Genomic DNA, 25,415 nt, shown 5'->3' on the forward strand with positions numbered 1-25,415 from the left:
TAGCCCAGAAGGGACAAACCAAACACTGGTTGTAGATAGGGTCGAGTTTCTCCTTTGCGCTTCGAAGGGGAGGGTGAAAGGAGGTTTCGATCTGCACCACTAGATATCAATAAATCCTTCACACTGAACCCAGAATCTCAATTTGTCAAAGGGGGTTTTAAAATCTGGACAAACAACTTCAGGCGTCGCCGAGTGAGACATACGACCTGCTCTCCACCACAGAGACCTGGGGGAAGATGATCAAGATCCAAACATCTGGATGAAGCTCTCAATCTCTAATATATATATCTGTTCCCCCTTCCAAACTCAACCAACCAATTTCTCCATTCCCTCCAAACTCCTCTTAAAAACTGTCCCTGGCAGTAGGAAGGACAAGCTTTCTGTTGGGCTCTTTATGTGTGTGAATGTGTTTCTTTGTAGAATTTTTTCACATTTGCTAATTTCTGTAAAGTACTGGGACATCTGAGCTGATGCACGTCACAGCCTGTGTGTCCCGAAAGATGAGTTTTGTCAAGTTTACTGTTTCGATCAGTGGTTCTCAAAATGTGTCAAGGACCCACAAATTGATACACATCAGGCCGCTGACCTGTCTTTGATAAGCTGTAGTCTCAGGGATCCCTGTTTGATAAGACTGTGTCTACTGCAGATTGGCAGGGTAACTGAAGGAACCTATGAACAGTTCTTGGGAACCTTCTGAAACCCCTTCAAGGACCCCTGAGGCTCCCAGGACCCCAGGTTGAGAAGACTTAGTGTACAACTTAAAATTCATTTTAAGCTTATTATTGACAATCTGTGGTAAATTATTTTAAACTTCTACTCAACTCTACTTTCTTCTACCCCCAAACTCTATCTCACAGTAAACTTGCCCAGAGGTCAAGCAGCTGCTGTTCCTAAAGAATGAGTCTCGTCACTCAAATGACAAACTAGCAATGTCAATTATCAATTATATACACAATTAACACATTTACAGGTAAGGTATAATGCTTCACTGTCTTGTCCTGTGAGCATCAACTAATATAATAAAGATACCCATTATTAGCAATCAAGGAAACTGATAACTAATATTTGGAACCAATATACATTAGCAGTCAAATATATGTCTTAATACCTTAATTTTAGAATAATCAGTGGTGGAGTAACTAAGTAAGTCTACTCAAGTGCTTTATACTTCCACTAAGCTACCTTTTGGAGGCAAAAATCTTACTTTTTATTCCATTACATTCACATTATTAATACAAAATGATCTCCACCTTGTCCAGCTGCAACCTTAAACAATAATAGCAATCATACAGGGTTAGTGGTATGTTAAGAAAATTTATATTTACAATATATACTTTAAACACACTCAGTATCGGCCGATATTGGAATTGTTATCGGGAAGGAAAAAATTGTATCGGAACATTAATTTATTGTACTGGCAATCGGTTAAACAAAATAACAATACATATAATCCGAAAAATGCTGAATATTGGATCCGATTATTGGCCAAGCCGATAATCAATCTATCCCTATTGTCTTGAATTTATTGTTATGAACAAAGTACTCAGTAACATCACATGTATTTAAAAACAAACCATATTTAAGTAGGATTTATTATTTAGGAATATTTCCTGTGTCTGTATAACTTATCTCATCTTTTGTGAATTATGCACATTGATTCTGGGAAGGAAGTAATATAGTTTAATGAACAAGAGCTGCAGCAGACATGTAAAACAGCCTCACTTTATATAAACTGCTGTCTCAGTTTGGAGCCCTGCAGCACAGTCATATGGACCTGAGCTCAGTCTGCATCTCACAGCCGCCTGACAGCGTCGCAGCTCCAACTTTGCTCTAATGTTTGTCTCCTGACAGGAGGTCAGTGCTGCTTTCTTGACTCAGCCACCTAAACTCACTGCAAAGACACGAGGGAGAGAATTAGCTTTTAAGAACCTGTCCATCTCACATTTATTATTAGCAGACTGGAAATTAATGTGTTGTCCAAGAAATTGCTTTCTTTTCTGACTATTTTCCCCCTGTGTCTGGTAATATATATGTATGTGCTTTTTGCTTTTTTTAAGATGTTTGTGTTCACTGAAGGTTGTGGGGTTAATTATGTATAAAGAAAAGCTGTCGATCTCATTATGCATAGATGTTCACCTCTTATATAATACCAAATATCTACTGTCTTTGGGCTACAAAGCGGAGGAGGCGGAGGCAATCTGCAATGCTCAAACAACCCATGCAACCTTGTAAGAAACCAGCTGCCTTTACAGCATCTTCAAACTACAGCAGCCAGTGGATGATACTGTATGCAGAACAACTGTACTGTAAAGGACCAGCTTCAGAAACATTGTTTTAATTAAACTTGAGACTATACTTGACAAAGATTTATAGAAAGTTGGGAAAAGTAAAGCAAATCTTTGTGCCAGTGGTTGTCTTAGGTTTTCTTTCCTCCCCTGACAAGCATCAAACTGTTTCTTAAAATCTGAATAACACATCACTCCTCTTTCTCCGCACAACGTGCCCTTTTCTGTTTGCGAGGGCCAACACTCCCCCATGTGTTTGCATTTAACCTGACAATCTGACACTGGGATTTCCTACAAGCAAGTGTAGTGTGTGGGCTGCTTTGTTGAGCTGAGATGTGCAGGGTCATGTGTGGATGCGTGGGAGGGAATGTACAGTATCAGGTTCTAAGTATATTCACTGGTACACACAATGAACTAAAAGAAGTGCTGGCAGGCAAGTCAACTTAACTCAGGAAGATGTTATCACTGGTACACACAGGTGCACTATTCACTACAAATACAGAAATGTCTATTTGTCCTTTAATATGATCTCTTATAGTCCTGAAATCTGTGTTTCTCTTCTTCAGAAGGCAGTAAGGAAATACTAAAACATGGCTAAAACAAATTGTGTGATCTGTCTCTGCCATCTAGTGGAGGATGAATATGACTGGCCCATAAAATGACCCCCTCCTGTAACTCTGTCAAACCAACCAGCAAAGTATTGTTGTCTTACAAGCCTTCTTTTGACTTAGTTTGACTTGAATTTTTCCATCATTTAATGTTTCTAGTCACCAAATAATCAATGAAAGACCAAATGATGACCAAAAATACAGCGCGATGACGTGTATCAAATAGAATAATATCAGATTTAAATAAATAAATGATAATATAATGACTTAATAAACAGTTGCAAGTATTTTAGGCTACGTAATGCATACAAGCAATGAAATCCACCTTAAAGGAGATTTTTTTTTTTTTACAAGGGGACCCTGAAGGCAACAGTTACCATGACAACGGTACACAAACGCAACAGCCCAGCTTAAAGAGCGAGTGAACGTAAACTGATGTGAGTTATAGGCTATAACATTAGATAGCTACTAAATCTGTTCATGAACAGCATCATCAGACGGTACGGTGAGTTCAATACTAACATAGAAATTGGAGAAGTTTTAACTTTATGTTAACCTGTACAGCAGCTAGACTTTGTTTGGCAAGCTAATGGGTGCCTCTACAAGACAGTTTAAAGAGTCCAAATATAATATAATATAATATACTCCCTACATGTTTCAGCAAACGAGTGAAAACACCTGTGTGGTTGTGCAGAGCCTTTAAAAACAATAAACACATTTTAGACGTGAACAAATAAATGCAAATTGAAGGTTGCCTCGAATTGACTTTGTCAGAACATTTATATAAATAATTCATTTGTGTTCGTGCTGTTTGTCATCCACAGAAAGAGTTGTTTTCTTTCTGTAACCCTGCAGTGAAATGAAACCCTGAGCCAGATGTCAGAAGTAACCTGAGAGATGTCGTCACCACAGCCCGGTAAATACCTGTTATAATGCCAATGCTTCACACAGGAGACGCAGTGTGAATACAGTCAGTGTTTGATGAGGAATGTGTACCAGTATTAACAATATGTCTTCAACAGAAGGAGCAGAGATTTCCTCAGGCTGCATTGTTGTTTCAGAGACTGATAGTGCTGCCAAATCACATAAACCAGGTACAGTGGACAAAGAGACAGATCTTTACAATGGAAAACAGAGACAATCAAATTGTAAAAAAAAATAATTCTTTATCACATTGTGTGTAGACGTGAGGAGGAGGAGGAGGGAGACTCGACCGAGCCCATTCAAAGTGCCTGAGAGTAATAGCATTTTTCTACTGAGCATAAATGAAAAAGCGAACCGAAAAGAGGTTGGTGTGTGTTTGAGTGCAATTATAAATTCATAAATAAGTTGTTTTACACTTAAACTGCGTGATACTTGTGTGACACAGTGTCTTCAATGTCCTGCTGCTGTTCTCCTCCATACACAGGAGCAGCGTAAATTCCTGGCTTTGCCAATTGATGAGAAGTCGACCCACGCTGCACGAATGATGGCCAAGCTGAAGAAAGAGCTGGTAGTGGAGGAGGAGGAGGAGGAGGAGGAGGAGGAGGAAGAGGAAGAAAAGGAGAAGATGAAGAATCTAAAACAAATCAAGAGTAGGACAGTTCTCCCTAAACAAACACCCGGCAGACGTGAGCTGAAGATGGCCATGATGAAACGAGGTGAGTTGTGAAGGTGCTACTTGTAGCTTTTTAATAACCCTGTTTGTTGTGCTCCGTGGCTAACATGCTAATCTGAATGTTAACTATAGTCCGTCCTCTCCTCTGTCCCCAGAAAACATTACGAAAGACAGCAAACATGACCTAATCTCCATGGAAAGGCAGAAGGCAGTGTTGGAGGTAAATGACTTCATTGATCTTCCAGTTCTGTTTTCACATTTAAACTGTTTAGATTCACCTGAAAGGCTCACTGGAATGAAAAACAACTTCAGAAACAAAGTAGCATGATGTCTTTCTGCTATCCGAAACAGAAGTTAAGACATAATTGTTCCCACCCAAGCAACAAACCATCAAAAAAGACATTATGAAGGAGGGAAATGAAAGAGGGATTTAAACAAACATGAAAGGATTATTTAAAGCACTGCACTGTGGTTGTTTGGTTCAATCAATATCTTTTTTTAACCGCTGCCGGTATATGTCTGGCTTTACCCTCTCGCTTCATCTGCCCTCCCTTCCTTCCTCAGTTATCTCTGATGACGAAGAGGTCAGAGATTTTGAGGATGGACAAGGCCATCGCAAAAGAGGAAGGGCAGCTGAAAAAGCTCGAAAAGATCATCGAGAGAGACAACCTCAAGTTTGAAGAGTTCCTCAGGGAGAACGAGAAGAAGTCCGTGGAGGCCAGAACATTGTAAGTGTCAAGATGTGACTCCTTGTTGTGACTGAAAATGTAACGGTGGGTCTTGAACTAGTGTTTAACTGTTAAATTACTACTGAATACAGGCTTGTTTTGTCCTAACAAGAGGACGTGAATATGATGTTTAAAAAGTCTGCACTGCAAATGGTTGTCTTGTCTCTGTTGTCAGTTTCGAACGGGAGGCCCAGTCCAAACAGCAGAAGAACACTGAGATCAAAAAACTGACTGCTGAAATAGGCACCATAAAAAGGTAGCACTCTGATAATGTTTTATAATTAACATGTATGAGTGTGCACATGTTTTAGTTAGTGATGCACTGATTTCAATACCAGTGTCGGGTGTCGGATCCAATAATGTGCTCATGTAAATTTAATCATGAACCTACTCCAATACCCCACATGTGACGTTGCGTAACCTTAAACCCAAGTTTGGAGATTTTGGAACAACATTAGCAATTTATATATTTTCAAAGCCCTTGTTAGAGCTGTTATTGTATTTGTTAAGTACTCATATCACTACAGGCTATTGGCAAACACCCAGTTAACTTGTATTTGGTCTGAAAAGAAGTGGTATCCGTGCATTTCGTTTACCCAAAAGGTAAAAGGTAGGCGAAGTGAAGAACTATACATCAGCGTGAACACATCATAAAGCTAGTCTTTCTTTTTCATAGTGAACTCGCAAAGTTTGAAGACATCCTGATAGACTACAAGAAGTACAAGGAGCTTCTGTTCAAGTTGTCTCCTCCAGAGTGGCAGGAGGCCCAGAAGACCAAGGCTGTGAAAGCTAAAGTCCGGTCTGACGAAGACGCTCAGGACAAGCAGAACAGGGAGCCCGAGGAGTCAGGTATTAAGAACGGAAAGTACGCTGTGACACCGAGATGTCTTTATGGCTGACCTCTGTTTATTCTGATGAACAAAATGAACTCACTCTTAAAACAACTATTTTCAACAAACAATTTGTTTAATTGATAGGTGAAGAAAGACATTATAACACCGTAAGAAACAATAATACAAACAATTAGGATAATAAATGGGCCAAAACAAATGACACCCAACTCTCCCACAGTTCCTTTTGTCCCTTCCCCCTCTCCCAGTCCTCCCAGTCAAAAATAAACAACAGATAACACTTGTGTAATTATACCAAGAGAGAAAAAGGCACATACATTATGACCCCGGTGTCCTATTATTATTGTTTTTATGATGATTTGAATGATAACGTGCACAGGTTGGGAGAATAAGGTTTCCAGTCCAGGTAGAGCGCTGCCTTCTATCAGAGAGTCCAGGACGTCCTCAGCCGAAAGCGACACACAGTAAGGAAACACCAGCACGCACACTCCAATCAAGTATTTATCTGGTGGTAGAAAAGGTGGATAATTCATGACTTTCATTAAGTTTTTAGTACAATGCAAAAACAATGTCCTTGTACATCATTGTTCTCGTCGATATCCAGTATGTATATATCGTCATCATTTGTTTACATGCTGCTTTCTTCTGACGCCAAACTCTTTTTTTGGCCTTCCAGGATCACAAGTTCTAAACTGGATGGTGACAACTCAGAATATGAGGTCAGTTTCTCCGAACTAAAAAATCTACTTCTACGATTTAACTTATCTCTTTTCATCTTGAGTATTTTTCTTTTGCAGTACTCACAGTGCGTCTATCTCACCTCTGCAGGATGAGCCAGAGCTGTACTTCACCGATCCCCAGCAGCTGCTGGATCTGGTGACAGAGCTGACTGAGCAGAACTTGTCCCTGATTCAGAACTCCACACGGGTGGAAGAGACACTGGAAGACCTCCGACAGACCATGGAGACAACCAGGAAGAAGATGTAAGCATACATGGGTCAAGGGTCAAAGCTCTGTTAGTGTATTTTAGTCGGTTGTCTTGCTTTAAAATGAGCAGACTCTCCTGAACTCTTCAGGTACCTCACTTCAAATATATTCCTTCCTTTTTTTATTCTTTTATTTTTCTACTTCAGTCTGACTTTACAGCTCTATGGTCACAGGAATAAAAACCTGCCTCACTATTATTATTTAAACTTTGTGCATTCATTCTCTCTCTCTGTACACTATTTGCTCCATATCCCCGTCCTCTTTTGAATGCTGAATCCTTTCTGTCTGAAGTGAAAAGGACGAAGAGCAGCTAACACTGCAGATAAACGACATGAACCAGAGAATCAGCAAAGAGAACGCAAGAGGCGCCAAGCTCAAGCAGAAGGTTCAGCTCCACATCTCATTGAACACTGAAGACCAGGTGAGGAAGCAGAATGACAGCCAAGATACAGCACCCAGTGGTCACGTAAGGTGGCATTTCAATCAGGAGAGACCGATTATATTTAATATATTTAGTTGACGTGCACAACAAAGATGAGAAATGTGAATTTGAAGGTGGTTGGGGAAGCCGTGGTTAGTATAGGAATGCCCCCCTGATGAAGTCTAGACACTGATGTTGGTGGCTGTGGTGATGAAGGGATGAAGAGAATGCTGAAGATCTGGATTTGAAGAGGAGTGGACTTCTGATGAGCTCAATCCGGGCGCTTGATATGATGAACTCATGGTGAATGGGGTGGAGGAGGGTCCCAACAATTTCGCACTGAAATGACGGCAAGAGCAACGACATGATTGGCTGAAGGAGATAGTGACAGAGTGTGAGGGAGAAGAGCGAGAGGGAGAATTGTGAATGAATAAGTCTTTCTGATTGAACATGCTGAGCTGAGCTTTTGAGCAGCAGACGTCTGGTCTCGTCAACTCTTATTCCTCTTCCTTTTTTCCCCCTCTTGCTTACAGGATGTCATGCTGGACACTCTGAGCGAGAAGGTGGCAGACGTCCATCGCTGCTGCGTGGATGACAGGATGACCAACCTCAGCACCTTGGAGAAGCTGTCCGATATTGAGAACCATATGTCTTTACTGCTGCAGAGCCTTGAGAGCATCCCCGAAGAGAGGTTAGAGATGATGAAGAAGATCAAGGACAGTGAGAAGAGGAGCAGGTAAGTCTCAGTAACTACTAATGTCAAATGGCAGTGGCTTTAATAATATACTATATTTTTTTAAATCTACTCTCTTTTCCTACGTCGTGTCGCAGGCAGCGTGAAGAAAAGCTGAGAGAGCAGAAAGAGAAACAGAAAGAAAGGATGAGGAGGTACCTGGAAAGATCCCTGGCAGACTCCAAGAAAATAGTAAGCAACTTGCTTAATAGCTGCCTTTTTTATAGGGCACTGCAATTAATCGAAATATTATCAATTATTACAATATGGTCAATATGCAAATTGCAAGAAGCTACAATTCGTTAAGAAAAGGTAAAATGTGCTCTGACCTACAAATCTTGTTCACCAGATGTAAGAAACCGATGTTTTGTTTGGTAGAAACCCCCCCAAAAATTCATATCATCGTGATTTTAATTGTTTTTTCAGGGAAAATTAAAATTGTGATGCAAAAACGATGAGTCCCACACTAATCATCAGTCACATCGTAATCTCAATATGATGTTTTTACCAGCTTGTGCAACCCTATTTTTATACTATTTTCCGAATTTTGTATTCCCACTTGTAAACGTCACAATATCAGTAAATCATTACCACATTTATATTAATGACATCCTCCACTAGTCCACACTGATAAATTAAACCTCATTTTCTTTCAGATTGGGAGAAAGCTCATGCCCAGGTGCATGCCTGTTGCCCAGAAAGTCAGAGTCAGCAATGTGGACAACACCCCTGATGAAGATGAGATCCAAGCCTACCTCTTCACCCCTGAGGACATAGAGTAGAAAAAACCAAGAAAAGAAAATTATGTAAGAAACTAGTGAGATCATGCCTCCAACACAGCAGCTGAGGAGTAAGAATGTGTCATTAGTGGATATTGGGTTGCCTATTACATAAAATATACAAATACAATCAAAGATAATTATGGTGTGCATTAAAATGCCTGAACATAAATATGCATGTGTAAGAGAATTATGTAAAGTACAATAAAGCATTTTGATTTGTCCCTGGTTGTGTTAACTGTTGAATATTAACACTTACTTAATATATATAAGATATATATATATATATATATTATAACATATATACATCAGTGGTTCTCAGATCCGTGTGACTAATGTCAATCTACAGTAAAGTCACATGAATTCTGATAGGACTGTTCACACTGAGGTCACATTGCAATGAATCAAATCTGTATCTGATCTGGACCAATAATAATAATAATAACAATAATAATAATAATAATAAAGATCAGCTTTAATGTGATTTGGACTGTCCACACTGTCTGAACGCATCCTTTGTGAGGTCAGTTGATTCACAGTCATTTAGACATCACAGTTTCATGCTTGTGTCGATGAATTTGACCGAATTGTCAGAGACTAAAACTGAAGACATTTCCTGTGTACTTTTATTTTACTTTAGTTAGTTTTGTAAGTACACAAGAATCACAATCACTTTATTGGCCAGGTACACATACAAGGAATTGGACTCAATGTACAAACACAGACTAACCACAAAAATAAACAGGACAACAAGCTCAACTAAATAGACATAAACTACTATGTACAGTTATACATATATGTGTATGTATATATAAACAAACTAAAAACAATAACATTTGTAGACAGCAGACAAGGTGGCAATGGTACACAGCAACATCCACTGAACCTGAAAACTAGCATTTATTTTTCCACTGTTGAAAGTTTATTTTTTTAAATATAAATTATATAATTTAAATATATCTACCTATTCTGTGCGTACTGCATATACCGTCATATCCACCTACCTCATGTGTACATGAAGAAACCTGCACGTATATTTATTTCAGCATTCTTTGCACTCTCGTCTACTGTCTATAAATGTTATTGTTTTTTTGTTTTTTATGTATGTATAACTGTACATAGTAGTTTATGTCTATTTTGTTTTTATATTTTGACTTAGCATCTCAAAATGATGACTTAGTAAGTCACAATAATGAGAACGTTTCTCATTATTTTGAGTCAAAGTCAAAATATTGAGATACTAAATCATTATTTTGAGAAAGTTTCTCATTATAATGACTTAAAGAATCCTTGTTTTTCCGCATCATATTGGTGGAAATGGGCTTCCGTATACTTACCTTGACCTAAAATAAATAATAATAACATTAATAATATCAATAATAACCATAACTAACTAAAATGTTGTTGACATACTTTACTAACCTTGACCTAAAACCTACAGTCGTGGCCAAAAGTTTTGAGAATGACACAAATATTACATTTTCACAAGGTCTGCTGCTTCAGGGTTTTTAGGTGTTTTTGTCAGATGTTTCTATGGTATACTGAAATATAATTACAAGCATTTCATAAGTATCAAAAGCTTTTATTGAAATTACACTGAGTTCATGCAACAAGTCAATATTTGCAGTGTTGACCCTTCTTTTTCAAGACCTCTGCAATTCTCCCTGGCATGCTGTCAATCAACTTCTGGACCAAATCCTGACTGATGGCAGTCCATTCTTGCATAATCAATGCTTGGAGTTTGTCAGAATTTGTGGGTTTTTGTTTGTCCACCCGCCCTCTTGAGGATTGACCACAAGTTCTCAATGGGATTAAGATCTGGGGAGTTTCCTGGCCATGGACCCAAAATCTTTATGTTTTGTTCCCCAAGCCATTTAGTTATTACTTTTGCTTTATGGCAAGGTGCTCCATCATGCTGGAAAAGGCATTGTTCATCACCAAACTGCTCTTGGATGGTTGGGAGAAGTTGCTCTCGGAGGACGTTCTGGTACCATTCTTTATTCATAGCTGTGTTTTTAGGCAACATTGTGAGAGAGCCCACTCCCTTGACTGAGAAGCAACCCCACACATGAATGGTCTCAGGATGCTTTACTGTTGGCTTGAGACAGGACTGATGGTAGCGCTCACCTCGTCTTCTCCGAACAAGCTTTTTTCCAGATGCCCCAAACAATCGGAAAGGGGATTCATCAGAGAAAATGACTTTACCCCAGTCCTCAGCAGTCCAATCCCTGTACCTTTTGCAGAATATCAGTCTGTCCCTGATGTTTTTTCTGGAGAGAAGCAGCTTCTTTGCTGCCCTTCTTGACACCAGGCCTTCCTCCAAAAGTCTTGCACTCACACCTGCCTGCTGCAAGCTCTGCACTGGTGGTGGTCCTGGCGCTTGCTGGACTTTCTTGGGTGCCCTGGAGCCTGTTTGGCAACCATTGAACCTCTCTCCTTGAAGTTCTTGATAATCCGATAGATGGTTGACTGAGCAGCAATCTTACTAGCTGCTATAAACTTCCCTGTTAGGCCCTTTTTGTGCAACGCAATGACGACTGCACGTGTTTCCTTGCAGGTAACCATGGTTAACAGAAGAGGAACAATGATGTCAAGCACCATCCTCCTTTTAAAGTGTCCAGTCTGTTATTCTAACTCACTCATGACAGATTGATCTCCAGCCTTGTCCTCATCAACACCCACACCTGTGTTAACGGAGGAATCATTGAAATGATGTTAGCTGCTCCTTTTGTGGCAGGGCTGAAATGCAGCGGAAATGTTTTTTTGGGGGGATAAAGTTCATTTTCAAGGCAAAGAGGGACTTTACAATTAACTGCAGTTGAGCTGATCACTCCTCATAACATTCTGGAGTATATGCAAATCTCCATTATAAAAACTGAAGCAGCAGACTTTGTGAAAATTAATATTTGTGTCATTCTCAAAACTTTTGGCCACGAATGTACATAAAAAAATGACCATAAAGGGCCAGCAGGTGGCAATGTCAAGCATCCAGTGTGTGTGTGTGTGTGTGTGCTCTGTCATCCACCGCAGAGGAAGGAGGATGAGGAAGTGGCTGCAGCCCTGTGGAGATGTGTCTGTCTCCAGTGAAGCAGCAGCTGTCAGCAGGACATTAAGCAGCTCGGGCAGCCAGATAACAGCACATCTTCTGACAATGCGATGGGTAACTGCTGGGCACAGTGTGTCGGGCTCTTCAGGAGGGAAGCCAACCGGATCCAGAGAGGAGGCGGGTGAGTTAAGTAAGAAACAAAAAGGAAAGCTAGGCGAGCTAACTGTTAGCATTTCAAAAAAAAAAAAAAAAAAAAAAAAGGGAAAAGTATCCGGTTACTTGCTGCTAACGTTAGCTCGAAGTTGGAGAGCCGATAACACTTCAGTGTGTTAGTCTGGTGTAACCCGGGGGGGTCCTAACCTGCAGCCACACAACACAAATCAAGACCCCACCCCTTATTGTCACCAGTCGGGACCTGTAGTTCAGCATAAAGGCTGATCCAGGGTTTGTTTGAAGGGTTTTATTAATGATTATAGATCAATATTTGTCTTCAGTCTCAACCCTGGTGCATGTGTTAGATCCAGCTCTCTGTGTTTGTGCAGGCCCTTATAATGTCACCAAATGTAATGTTAATAATTTATGGTTTTTATGGGAGGATTTATTTCTCTTCCAGCAGCAACATGTTTCACACTCTTTTCCTCAGTTTTCACTGATTGGAGCTGACAAGTACTAGCTCTCATATAAATATAAAACATGTATAATGTAATATTTTTTATTACATATTGTTCTTACAAGTCTCTGTTTTTATGTTTTTAAATGTGTGCACGTATTTGTTTTGCCTCTTTTACAGACTTGCTGTGCACTTTAGTTTGTTCTGCTCTCTGGTGGTTTTAAATGTGCTGTATTAATACATTTTATTTATTTAGCTCAGGTTTTAACCATCGTAAAATGAAACCATCTGGTTTTGTTCTACACTTAATACGCTGTTGGAGAAAGAAGGATATAACATAAACAAGAGATTGAACATCCTAAAAACTTTATTAAATCTTAACTTTATCAAGGACATAATGAAAATAATAATATATTATTAAAATAATTAATAAGTCAGTTATAGTGATGTAACAATACACCGAACAATTGTCTCGTGATATTTTTTAACACTATGAGATTGAAGACAAATTATAACATTTCACAATCATTTTCTTTATCAGATTATAGAAGTTTTGAGACCTCGATTTAATCTCACCAATTTCAATCTTCACATATTTTTAACAATCTTTTATATATATTTACATTCCCGGTCAGTTATGTCACAAAACCCGTCCAACCGCCAGCTGTGAAGTCACTGCGAGTGCAACTTGCCTCAAGGTTTCAGACAAAAAGAGATCAATGGACCAGTTTCACTGCAGACATTTTGACATGTGATGGCACAAAACACACAGTTGTCATCAATATTGTTAATTATGGCTGCATTCTCTGTAGGCGAGCCTCTTCCACGGTCCTCGTATTCACTTTCTAAGACTGAAGCATCATTAACAATCCTGCTGTCACACGTCAAAATATCTGAAAAAACAATTAAGCCATTAACTCTTAAATGCACACATTCCTACATACCTTGGATCTTTAGAGATTCCTTATTTATTTTTCAAAGGTCAAGCTACGAATTAAAATACATCCATGTAAACATATTGTCAGGACATCAATAATAAACCCACAAAACAGGTTTTTGGTCATTAATGAAAGTCATTGACTTTTTTTCCCAAGCATTTTTAAGATTCCAAACTTATTTACTACTTTAAATGTAGGCTATTACATGAGATGTATATATACAAATTGTACTGTGTCTCACACACACACACACACACACACACACACTGTGATACTGTAGCTGCCCAATTACTGACACCAAACCAAATTAGTCAGCACAGTAAAATCACAAGCTACAGTTTTGTGGTAATTGTAGCATGGCTGTGTACACTGTGTTACTCACACACACACACACACACACACACACACACACACACACACACACACACACGGAGGAAGCGAGTGGATCTGGAGGAAATATTTGCTGAATATGAAAACCAGTTTACTGGATTATAATAGTTACCGCGCCTTTTAATTGTTTAAGCCATCGTCTACTTTTTACTGTCTAACATTACAGGTGTGTTAACGCTCTCTTATTATTCATGCAGGTCAAAATATTTCCGAAGTAGTACCACGGGGGAGCATTACACAATAGAGGTATGAGTCGTAATTGTAAAAACAAATGTAATAATGACGATTCAGTATAATATTATTTGTCTAATTCTGACTTTTAATTTTGCAGTTTGAAAATCTGGTAGAGAGCGATGAGGTAAGTCTGATCTTCCTGATGTGTGTTAGAGCCTTTCAGCAAATTAGTTTAAGGAAAAAAAAACATTGTCAGTGAGTTTTCTCTCAACTGTATTATTGCTGTGTAGGAACCAATTAAATTGTAATAGACTCGAGTATAAGACGTAGGTCTGATTAAAAGCTGAATTATGCTGGTTCTCCCAGGGTACTTTTTACTGTCAGACTCCCATTAGCCATCCTCCACTGATGGATAGAAAATGATGGGTGCCCCAATGCGCACCCATCATTGTGGTACAGCAGTCAGGGAGTAATTCGATTACTGTCTGCAGAGTCCCAGACTAGTAGCACTTGAGTCAAACAGTGCAGCGGGGAAGATGCATTTCACATTGCTGTTTGGTAAGATTTTGTTTGTTGCTTTGCAGGCTGAGAGTCCACAGCCCTGCCCGAGGTAAGAGACCTGCTGTGAACCTTAAAAAACATAATCACGAATATTCCTTCATAAAAATAGTGTTTTTAAAAAGAGCAGTTTGCCTTCAAGTATGTTTTATTTCTTTTATAAGGCCCATCAGTGAAGATGAGATCCAGCACCTCAAGGAGCACCGCTACACTGCTATCACAGACAAACAGAGGCTGATAGACCAGAAGCTGCAAGTGGAGGTAAGACAAACTTCTAAAAGAGCATCTTTAAAGGTCTTTGTTAGATTAACAGTCCCCGTTATTTCATTTTTATGTTTAAGACATATTTTTGCTTATTTTTAATTTGCTTGCATTGTTTTTTCTGTTTTGTAATTTTCTGTTCTGTGTTTTTGTGTTTGTTTCATTTTTGTTATTTCTGCTTCAGTTAGAGGCACAAGAGGAGAAGTTAAGGCTAGAAGAAGAGGCTAGAAATGCCGCCCAGCGTGAGGCCGCCAGGTTGGCACGTGAACGCAAATTGAAGGAGGTGAGGCGGCACTGAGCGCTCCCTTCTGCCAGTTTGACTTACTGCTTGGCTAAAACAACTTCTCCTCTAACCTGCTGGCCCTGTGCAGAGGCTTCCCAGCAAGTCCTCAGCCTCCTTTTTGTCCTCATTAACAAGTCCTTGTTGTCCTGTCGGGGATATTGTTGTCTGTTTCAGTGCTTTCTTTCACCTGACAAACAACTTCTTAGCGTTGTAAGCATTCATAGTAATCCTTTAGACACATTATAGCTGCAATGGAACAAAGCTAATTATAAATATTTCCATCACTTTATCTTAGAGAAGCAGAAGAGACACATTTATTTTACTTCGGGATGGAATAACATCCAGTAAATGATGTGTAATATACAGCAAGGACCAAGTGGTGCCAATAGACATAAAACTGGGCATTAACCTTATTCATAAGCACAAGCAGTGAAAGGAGGAAAAGATGAAGCCCACGTGGCAAATAATATCATTATTTTTGCCTGGCTTTTATCATCACCGAATAGAGAAATGTGGATTATTGGCATATAATGGTCTTGCAGTGAGGTCAAAATCATGGCTATATCTTTCCTATACTGTTTCAGAAAAAGGCCTCCTGCAGGAAAAACTGTTTTTCATTTACTTTTTATAATGAAAATGGGACTGTTGTAAAAGATTTACATATTTCTTTGCTTCTCATTCAACATCCCACTGCTTTTTCTGGTGTTGTTTTGTTAAAGTTATTTGCTCACCTTTCCTTAATAACACTGAATTTGTTCAATGTTTTTTATTAATATAGTCTGTGTTTTATTCATGGGGAGATATGATCTTTTTTCTTGATCTGTGGTTTTATTGTTAGCAGCTGTCTGCCCAGAGGAAACGGGGCAAAGCAGATGGCTCCGGCGGTGAAACTCAGCAAAGAAAGTGAGTCACTTAAGTTCATTAGACAACGGGATTGTTGTTTAGCTGAGGACAAGCTGCGGTCATGTGGTTCTGCGTAGATTTTAGTAGGTACTAAAGGAGACATACTTTATAGACCGTAGTGCTGGATGTATTTAAAGGGATCTTAAGTATTCATTTTTTAAGCTCTAAACAGAAACATTGATTTAATAATGTGAGCACACTGTTTGACCCTGCAGTCTCGCAGTGTGTAGGCTGCAGAACAGATATTAAAGCACTACAAGGTATCCGGTCTCAGAATTCAATGCTTAACTAAATCTTCACTGTGCCAGAAAGGAGCTACAAGCGCACAGAGCTGAGCGCAGTATTTAGCTCTTGTCTCATCCAAATTTAAAGAACAGTTATCAGAAAAACCTCTAGCAGGAGGTCAAAGCTATGAGTTATGACTTACGGTTACTGTTATTGTTGTGTTGATTGTTGTTATGGCCTGTTCCAGACAAACCTCAGGGGAGGATTTTGACGTCCACCTGCAGAATATAAAAGCCCAGTCAGAGGCTTTTAGGAGTAACAGTAAGTGAACCATCAAGCCTTGATTATATTACTATTAATATACAGGTATACATACATTTGTTCATAAGCTCAGGGTATACTGCGTTTGCATGGAAAGGTACAAACGTAACATGCACAATAATTGCCTCTTTGTTTCCAGGACTGCCCTCTGACACCAACGTGGTGACTCCAAACACAGAGTGCAGCTGGGACTTCACCACCAAGACTCGCTCCACCAACGATGACGGGACCTCACTGGATCTAGAGTGGGAGGACGAGGAAGGTGAGAGTTACATTTTCAGCTCAAACTGGAAAGCAAAGTTCTCTTGCTGAGCTGTTGAGTCTTTCCTTTGACTCTTCAGCTACAAAGATGAAGTAGTTTTTGGTCTGTCTCAAATCACTGATCCATTAAACATTTGATTGACGCCTGACCAACTCAGAGCTTTCTCTGCCTCCAAACCAGAGCTCCTGGTTATTTCTCGGCCAAGACTGATTCTGTTTTTCAGTGACACTGCAGCAAAGAGGAGGAGGAAGAGGCAGAACAGGCCATTTGTGCACAGTGCAACCACTATATCACATATGTATCAATCCTTCTTTAAAAGTCACATCCAAATGTATGAATAACATTTGTGAAACAAGTCAGTATGTAAGATTTCTTGGTCGCTATCCAGTAGCTAATCCGAATTGTGGATTCTCGGGTGGTCTTCCTTTAGCCAGTGCTCAAGGGGAGCTATAGTATGACTTAAATACTTCTGGAAATAGAGTTTCGGAGTTCAGACATTCAATGCGTGCATTTTCCTCTTATCTGACTCCTGACTCCTGAGGAATGCATCCTTCACAGCTGACAGGATTTTCACATCCAAACATCAGCAGTAAAATCTGCTGATCTTAGTTTATTGGGCCGTTTTTTGGGCACCGGTCTGTTTATTCATTTCGTCTCGGTCATCTTTGTGCTGTTGCCAGACTGTGGGGATGTCACTGAGTTGTATTTTCCTCCTGATGTGTCAGTTGGAACAAAAGTGTTCAAATTTTCCTGCACGTCAGTATGTAAAGGAAAACATGAATCAGCAACTATTTTCAGCAATATGTGTTTTCTTTTCACGTCAATTTTGTCTATTAAAACCCACTTTCTCTATTATCTATTTCATTTTAATATAATTTACAAAGGGCTGTTGGTATTATTATGCATTGTTCAAAAGCAGGGCACTCTGGGACTGTGTGTCCCCCTTTGGCTTCATAAGGGCTGCTATACTTTACGGCTCATGGCACTTTCTTATTTTTTCCCCACTACTACTTTTCTTGTATTACAGCCTGATGGATATAAATGGTCAAGTCAGCGCTCATTGTAAGATCCTATATACATATATAGCATCTAAGTTAGGTTCTATTCAATCCATACAAATACAGTTAAATGTAGTTTGTAAAGTTTTAATCTTGGATTAGTCTTGAGTAGAAACAGATTTCTTTGATTCTCTCTGAAGCACCAGATCACTGCCCGCAGCAGTTTTCTGACTTTAGTGAATTCTGCTGTCAGAATAAAAGCTTGTGTCCTCGTGCCACAGGAATCAATCGTGCACTTCCGGTCTGGGAGAGGTCTCGGACGGAGGAGGACATCCTGCGTGCAGCCCTGAGGCCCGGCAGCAAGCAGATGAACAGCGGCCCGACCTCGGCCTCCGAAGACTCCAACGCGCTGGAGTGGGAGAATGATTTTGTGAGTACGCATCCAGAGGACAATGCAGACACTGAATTTCAAGGGTTTGTCAATCCTGTCCTAGACACTCCCTCTGAGGACACCTCGGACCGTGGCCTCAGGTTGGACAACCAGGACAGATAGTGTCTAGCACCAAAGGAGACGTTTGTTTGTGTGTTCTCTTCATGTCAAAGCTCACCAGCTTTTTGCCTCATGAAATGGAAATGTACTTACTTTCTCTTCATATTCTGTGATATGAGACGCTGATGCTGCGGGAATATGTTGTGCATCTCTACACTGCAGTACAGTGTGGAGATGTATTTAATCAAACACTCATTCTTTCAGTGCCTTCATTTGCCAAATTAGCCGACCATTTTATGCATTGTAACTTGAACTGATCAGTTTCCATCCATTACCATTTGACACATTGTTCAGTGAGTGCTTATTTTCAATGCACAGTGCTCTGATGACCTCACAGAAGCTGCCAAGCTACGCTGAAATGAAAAAAAGCAGATGGCTGCTTTTTTGAATTGTTGTCACTTATGGACGTTTTTCACTGGTTGGTGGGTGGGGGGGAGTGAGTCATGGAGTGTAACTTATGAAGTTACGTTGTGTTTTTTAAAATCCCAGCAGGGAAATTTGTCCTCTGCATTTGACCTGTCCGAACTATTTAGCAGCCACAGTGCAGTGCCTGGAAAGCAACTGTAGTTCTGAGGCCAGTACCTTGGTCAGTGGTCAGCATGTCTTTAAGTGTATTTAAAAAAGAAAAAAACACACACACACAAACTACAGAAAAAATATCCTCACACAGCCCTCAGTTTCTCTACTTAGGTTCAGCTCTGCCTTTCAGTTGTATAGAGTTATTGCATGATGGCAAAAGAGGAACTGAATTCCACATAAGGGTTGCTTATGAAAAGGTACATTATACTAAACTGTTTTGATGAATCAGAATAATAATACCATCACTGTTTCTACATTTGAGCCTGGACCGAGGATTTGGGGGGAGTTGATGGGGTATTTATCATCAATTTTCTTCTGAATCTTGGATTGATTGCACAACAACAGTGATCTATAATAAACACAGCTTATGCATGGGTGCGTAGCCTAATATGATGCAGAGTAAAAAGGCCAATCTGGGCTCTACCAAATGTTACTCTGACTGGAATTAAGGCATTTTCTGATATTTTATGAAACAAACAAACAGGATAACTCCTCAAAACCACGTTCATATCTGATTTAAATTTGTCCACCTCTCAGAGCTAACAGGCTCGTATTCATAAAAAATAAAAATAAAGAGGCCCAAGCATGAAAACACTTTCACTGTCCCTCAGTAATATGCTCAATTTTCATTAGTGAACATCTAACAAGAGACTTTTTTATAAAACAACATAATTAAGCACATACAATGATTCCTCTATATAAACCCAATGTCATTTTTTTTTTTTGGACTCTTAGATTTTATTAAAAGACCTTTTTTTTATGTCAAAACCAATAGCACAGAACAGCAGAATCATTGCCAGGCACCATGACGTCCTCAACACATACATTATATATCATGGATTCTCAAGGACAGCAGCTCTTCATGCAGCTCAACATAATTTGCATATAATTGTCCTTGATTTGCAAAAGCATAAAGCAAAAAGAAGGTAAATGAGATTTTAAGTGGTGAGGATGAGCAAACCAGCAGCCAGGTTCCTTATTCCAACAAATATTTAAAACTCTAAATCACCGGCTTCTAAACTGCACATCTTTTAAAGGTCCAGTGTGTAACATTATATGAGGCTCTGTTGGCAGAAACAGAATTTAATATTCATAGATGTGTTTTAATTTGTGTATAATCACCTGAAAATAAGAATCATTGTGTTTTTGTTTCCTGAAAATGAGTGAAAATGTTTATATCCACAGACGCTGCGGGTCGCCTACAGTAGCCCAGAACAGACAAACCAAACGCTGGCTCTAGATTGGGCTAATTTAGTTTTTTGCGTGTTTTGGAGCACCATAGTTTTGCCCTAACGGTTGGAAATGGAGGGCGAAACGATGCCCCTTTATCCTAAACACTGGACCTTTTTTAAATGCGATTTTTAAATGTAAAAATCTCTGGTTCAGGAGTTGCCACACTAGCCTGAACGGTATGAAACAATATGGAAATGAAAAAACTGTAATTAGCAATAATTTGATGGCACTAATTCTGGATGTTATTCTAGATCTAACTTCATGTGATACGTCTCAAATCTAAACAACTGGAGTGAAATAATTTTACTGTTAATGTGAATAGTTGCTCTGAAATACAGGGGAATAATTGTAGAATATAGAATAGGTGGGACAATCTTCACTAAAAACTAAAATCACTCCCTTTGCCACCTTTAAAAGAGACTTGACTGATTTCCGAATCATTGCTGGCATTTGGTGTATTTAGGAAACAAATCTTGTGTAATGACTTTTGATTTAATCTGATATGAAACTTTCATGAATCATAATCTGATTGTTGTTCACTGCTAATATTATAAGCAATATTTTGTGGAGTCTGGATGGGGGAAAAAAAGATCAAGGTTACCAAACATGCAAACATGACTCAGTGGTGTAAACTTTGTCATGTTGCTACAATTGATCCAACGCTGCTGTATACATTGTTCCAGTTCTTGTTGCGTTACAGTTTTATATCCTGATATTTTGACCCATCACGTACGGTCGAGCATGAGTTGAAACGATAGTGTTTCTTGCATTTATTATTTAATCTGTGTGAATCAAAAGTAGTTTACTGATTGCACTGCAATGTGTGGATTTTTAATTTGGTGTTAGCAGCTCATAGGAGACATTCACTGAAATGATTCACTTGTTTGAATAGGAAACTGATCGGACACACGTGCACTACTGTAGAAGTGTGTAGACGAGACACGGCTTGATTTGCTTGAGTGTGTAATTTAAAAATAATATTGTTTTGAGCACATTTGAATATTATGTTTTTTGCTGTGATTACGTGATCTCTGATTAATCACTGTAATTTTCTGTAAAAAAAAACAAAACAAACGACAACAAAAAAACCTGTATCTTCACATTCCTTGTCACACCGAGCCTAAGAGAAAAGAAATAAAATGTAATAGAGAAATGTATCGGGCATCCCATACACTCACTGTAATGACCAAGTGTACACGAGGTATCATCACCTTAATGTGAGCTGCTGCTGGAAGTCAGTTGTTTCTGTGTCAATGTTTGAGTGTTTTTTTAGCACACTTACCGAAAGTACAAGACTTTAGCGCCAGGACCTCAAACTGCCGGCCCTCCCTGAGAGCACAATCCACCTTTTTTTCTTATCATATCGATTTAATCTACTCTTTCACATACAATTAAAATAAAAATTCTGTTTGAGTTTGAGACCCCTGATTTATAGAACCACAGGCAGCACCCATCCTAATACAAATCACAAATCTACACTCTGAACTTAAAAAGTAGATCTCTGGATGTTCTACAAAGCTGAACTAGAGGTACATGAATCCTAAGACGAGAGTTGGGTCTACCTCTGCTTTATACACTGCACTGAGTGTGTTTCTTTGTCACAGCTCCACTGGTTGAACATAGATAGCACTGCTGTGGGTCAGGGCTCCCTTGAGTCCCAGTGATACTGTTAATAAAACTGTAAGCCTGTTCACACTGTACAGCTAATTATTTTTTATAAAAGTTAGTTCTAGTATCTTATTTGTAGTATTTGCTCATTTCTATAATTCCCAGAATGATATGACTTAGTCACGGGACAAACAACCAAATAACCTCCTTAATGTATGCTGAATGTATTTACTGTATCTCCTTTAAAGGTCCAGTGTGTAACTTTTAGGAGGCTCTATTGGCAGAAATGGAAAATGATATTAATAGATATGTTTTCATTAGTCTATAATCACCTGAATATAGGAATCATGTTTTCATTCCCTTGATATGAGCCGTTTTTATCTACAGACACCTTGGAGCGCCTTCCGTCCACCATGTTGAACCGGCTGTAGATTTCTGGCTATAGATGGGGCCTTTCGCATTTCTCTTTCATAGTTTTTCGTACACACTTCACAACCCGTTCTCATTCCCAGGACGTCGAGTATAGATGCGAGCGGTCAGTTGCAGTCTGAAACTTCACCACTAGATGCCACTAAATGCTCCACACTGGTCCTTTAAAGGCATGCTACACAGTTCAATTTTAGCTTTTGGGTGGGGAAGCGTGCTGTTTGAGGCTCTCAAGTAAATAACAAAAAAAGGACAAAATGATGCAAAGAATAGATGGAAATAGCTGAAAGGAAACTAGATTTTTCAGTACATATGATACGGTACATATATACTGTTTACAAAGAGTTGATTCAACACATTCACAGACTGTTTATCTTACTGATATTCTGGTTTTCACAGCACACAGGTCATGCAGCACAGACTCATTTTAAGTTTTTTTTCTGGCCGAGCAACACACTTTTTAAAAATGTATTTAAGCTTTATAAGACCTTAAGAACAAATTCATATTTACAATGGCTGCCTGGGTGACAGGAGACACATTTCCATGCAACCAGCAGCCGGCAGCATTAAAAGATCTTTTTCTTCTTCAACCTTTTTTTTTTACAGTCGTAGTGGAGCAGGCCAGTGCTCCTCCGTCTGAGGTTTTTGGAAGCGTCGCTTTACTCTAGTTGCTTCAAGATGTAGGAATGCGCTGTTGATAATCTGTATTAAATTTCACAAAACTAAATGTCCCCTTTGCTGGTCTGTGTTTAAACTATAACAGTGATTCAACTTCCTGTCAGTTCATGGAAGCGTTACTCAGTAGCTGTCCCGAACAGACTGTGCCTGGTAAAGCTCTGCTGTGAACAGGAAGTGATACATTTCATATTTCTGGATTTTGAAGTAAGTAGAGTAAGGCTTGTGTGATTATGTGTGATTGCCTAATTTTGTTTTTGATTTAAAATGTGTCTCCTGTCACCTTCTCGATCGCTGATTATTCACCTGTTTGATCACCAGTCAATCAAACCAGGTGACCTCTGGGATGTGCAGCGAGTAAACTCCTCACTGATGACAAAATGAACAAGCTGAACGTAGTCAAACCTGCCGAATGTGTTGGATAATCCAATGATGATTTATGATTTATAAGTGTATTTACAGTGCTGCCCAAAGTTTACCTGCCATAAGGTTAGATTTGACCTGCCAGATGATTCTAACAAATATATATATATATATCATATAAATCACTTTTTATGTGGTTTTATTATTTGTGAGTAAAGTGTAGTCAGAGTGTGTAGTGTAGTGTAAGTCAGTCAGTTAGGGAAACTTGGGATCCTAATACCATTTTGCATCTACAAGTGCTTTATTATTATTTATTTATCTATGTTTGGGCTCCTCTGGTTTATTACTTTATCACGGGTTACAAAAATGTGTAATAAAACCGACGGTAATAATGTTACAACTTGGAAGAATGCGTCAAGTTGTTAGATTATTCAATATGTTTAATACATCGGTAAAGTAACAATACATTTAAATGTGGTGTTTTTAAGTTTGGTTCACAGTTACTACAAGTTTTTTCTTGAATGAGACCAAAAAAAAAAAAAAAGTATCTTCTGTATCTTCACCTGTCCATTGACAGAGAGTTTGTCCCAAAACTAGAATAAATTGTGCACATGTATAAAGAACTGTATAACGGTGGATTTTTGGAGGGAGGCGGGTTGATTTTTATTTCTTTACATGTTTGTGACTGAACAGCTTTACAAGATGAAATGTGCAGCTCGGACTTCTCTGTAAATAAAAGTTGTCTTTGCATATTTGCATTGTCATGGCATTTCTTTGTTCCACTGCAGGAGATAATGAAGTGGAACCGGTAGATATAGACGACAGATTATTGTACATAAATGAGTAAAATATTTGAGTACTCGATACCAGAGTATGTATGAGCGTAATAATCGTCTCACTGTCGCTAAATCACCGTTCATTGTGAATATTTAATTGGATCAATATAAAGTGTGAGCTGCAACACTGTGATGTTGTTTTAAAAATAGCCTCTAATCGATTCTACTGGTTGTATTTGAACAGTCTGACTTCTTTCAGAGGCTGATGTGTAATGGGGGGGGGGCAGTAATAGAAGGACATGTTGTAGATTTAAAAGTAAACAGAGCTTTGTCCTCATGCCTGGATCAAATATTAACCTGGTGTGAGTGTGATTAAAGGGTTAATAGATGCGTTTGGTTGTCGTGGTCAGTTTATAAAGCACATACACCAACTGATTGGAGCGAATCTGGCTTCAAAATAAACAGGCACATAAGTCGTGGTGTGTAGTTGTTCCTGTAATAGTTGATATAATGATGACACGCAGTCTGATGAGCTCAGTCTGTGTAATCCACATTGACGTAAAAGGTCACAGATGCTTTGTGTTTATAATTATGAGCATTTTTCTTTGAACAGGACCAGTTCTTTCCATCAAAAACCCTCTGCCCTGACGTAGTAGCAAACGGTAAACCTGCTCCAGTTCGTGCGACCACAAACTAATGTCTGCACAGTGGCGTTCATCCACCTTTTACCAGGAACATTCAGTATATGTGTTTGATGAAAACGTCAGCAGGAAAGGCTCATACACATGGACGCTGGTGAATTACAGGTCTTTTTAAATACATGTATGTAAGATTTAACAGGCACTTTACATATTTCAAATTTTATTGCCTTTAAATAATAAATTAAATCTATAGAGTGAGAGCTTATGAGAATAAATTCACCTTTAAATGAAGATTTTCACTGTTACCTGAAAGTTTCTTTCAATGCAGGAAAACACATCTATGTTCTTAGGAAATTAAATATGTTATGATATTGTTTTTTATTAACTTTGCTAATCTTAAACTTACCTACAAATGTCTCCATAACCTCAGTGAACTTGTGGTTCCACGTAAAGCTTCAGGCTCAGTAACACGTGGAGCATCCAATGGGAACTTTAAGGTGCCTTCACTGTACGTAAAAACAGCCTTTTTCTGATGTTTTATGCTTTAATGTTTATGTTTTAATTACTTTGTGTCCTGTATGTTTTCTTTCTGAGTCCTGTGTGTTT

At 39.0% G+C, this 25,415-nt stretch overlaps 2 protein-coding genes across 9 annotated transcripts; both read left to right on the forward strand.

Annotated features, from left to right (window-relative positions):
• The first annotated feature begins 3,287 nt into the window (after positions 1–3,287).
• On the forward strand, positions 3,288–9,213 carry cfap100 (cilia and flagella associated protein 100). Of its 5 annotated transcripts, none has more exons than XM_051419122.1 (16): positions 3,288–3,398; positions 3,718–3,809; positions 3,916–3,987; positions 4,078–4,181; positions 4,302–4,533; positions 4,646–4,710; positions 5,055–5,218; positions 5,394–5,474; positions 5,895–6,067; positions 6,449–6,533; positions 6,746–6,788; positions 6,898–7,052; positions 7,348–7,477; positions 8,011–8,213; positions 8,309–8,402; positions 8,867–9,213. In XM_051419122.1, the coding sequence occupies exons 2-16, from the start codon at positions 3,791–3,793 to the stop codon at positions 8,990–8,992; spliced, it is 1,746 nt and encodes a 581-aa protein (XP_051275082.1). In that variant the 5' UTR covers positions 3,288–3,398; positions 3,718–3,790; the 3' UTR covers positions 8,993–9,213. The 5 variants fall into 5 exon arrangements, with proteins under 5 accessions (XP_051275082.1, XP_051275085.1, XP_051275083.1 ...); XM_051419125.1 differs by having other exon boundaries at positions 3,749–3,809; XM_051419123.1 differs by having other exon boundaries at positions 3,288–3,393.
• A 2,806-nt stretch (positions 9,214–12,019) lies between these two features.
• On the forward strand, positions 12,020–24,144 carry ap1ar (adaptor related protein complex 1 associated regulatory protein). 4 transcript variants are annotated; one of them, XM_051419132.1, is made up of 10 exons: positions 12,020–12,216; positions 14,171–14,219; positions 14,305–14,331; positions 14,732–14,757; positions 14,870–14,966; positions 15,151–15,249; positions 16,088–16,152; positions 16,625–16,698; positions 16,838–16,960; positions 18,240–24,144. In XM_051419132.1, exons 1-10 carry the CDS (start codon positions 12,146–12,148, stop codon positions 18,509–18,511), a joined length of 903 nt encoding a protein of 300 aa, XP_051275092.1. In that variant the 5' UTR covers positions 12,020–12,145; the 3' UTR covers positions 18,512–24,144. The 4 variants fall into 4 exon arrangements, with proteins under 4 accessions (XP_051275092.1, XP_051275093.1, XP_051275094.1 ...); XM_051419133.1 differs by having other exon boundaries at positions 16,091–16,152; XM_051419134.1 differs by lacking the exon at positions 15,151–15,249.
• The last annotated feature ends 1,271 nt before the right edge of the window (positions 24,145–25,415 follow it).

The sequence above is a fragment of the Dicentrarchus labrax genome, unplaced genomic scaffold (genome assembly GCF_905237075.1).
Source record: "Dicentrarchus labrax unplaced genomic scaffold, dlabrax2021, whole genome shotgun sequence".
Lineage (NCBI taxonomy): Eukaryota > Metazoa > Chordata > Actinopteri > Moronidae > Dicentrarchus > Dicentrarchus labrax.

What these genes read in the sequence shown, in the direction of transcription:
- ap1ar (XM_051419132.1), top strand. Translation starts at nt 12,146, where the DNA reads ATGGGTAACTGCTGGGCACAGTGTGTCGGGCTCTTCAGGAGGGAAGCC. An exon ending in AGTCCACAGCCCTGCCCGAG is followed by an intron (nt 14,758 to 14,869) that starts GTAAGAGACCTG and finishes TTCTTTTATAAG; the next exon opens with GCCCATCAGTGAAGATGAGA. An exon ending in GGTGAAACTCAGCAAAGAAA is followed by an intron (nt 16,153 to 16,624) that starts GTGAGTCACTTA and finishes GGCCTGTTCCAG; the next exon opens with ACAAACCTCAGGGGAGGATT.
- cfap100 (XM_051419122.1), top strand. An exon ending in CAGGGAGCCCGAGGAGTCAG is followed by an intron (nt 6,068 to 6,448) that starts GTATTAAGAACG and finishes TAACGTGCACAG; the next exon opens with GTTGGGAGAATAAGGTTTCC. An exon ending in GAGACAACCAGGAAGAAGAT is followed by an intron (nt 7,053 to 7,347) that starts GTAAGCATACAT and finishes TTCTGTCTGAAG; the next exon opens with TGAAAAGGACGAAGAGCAGC.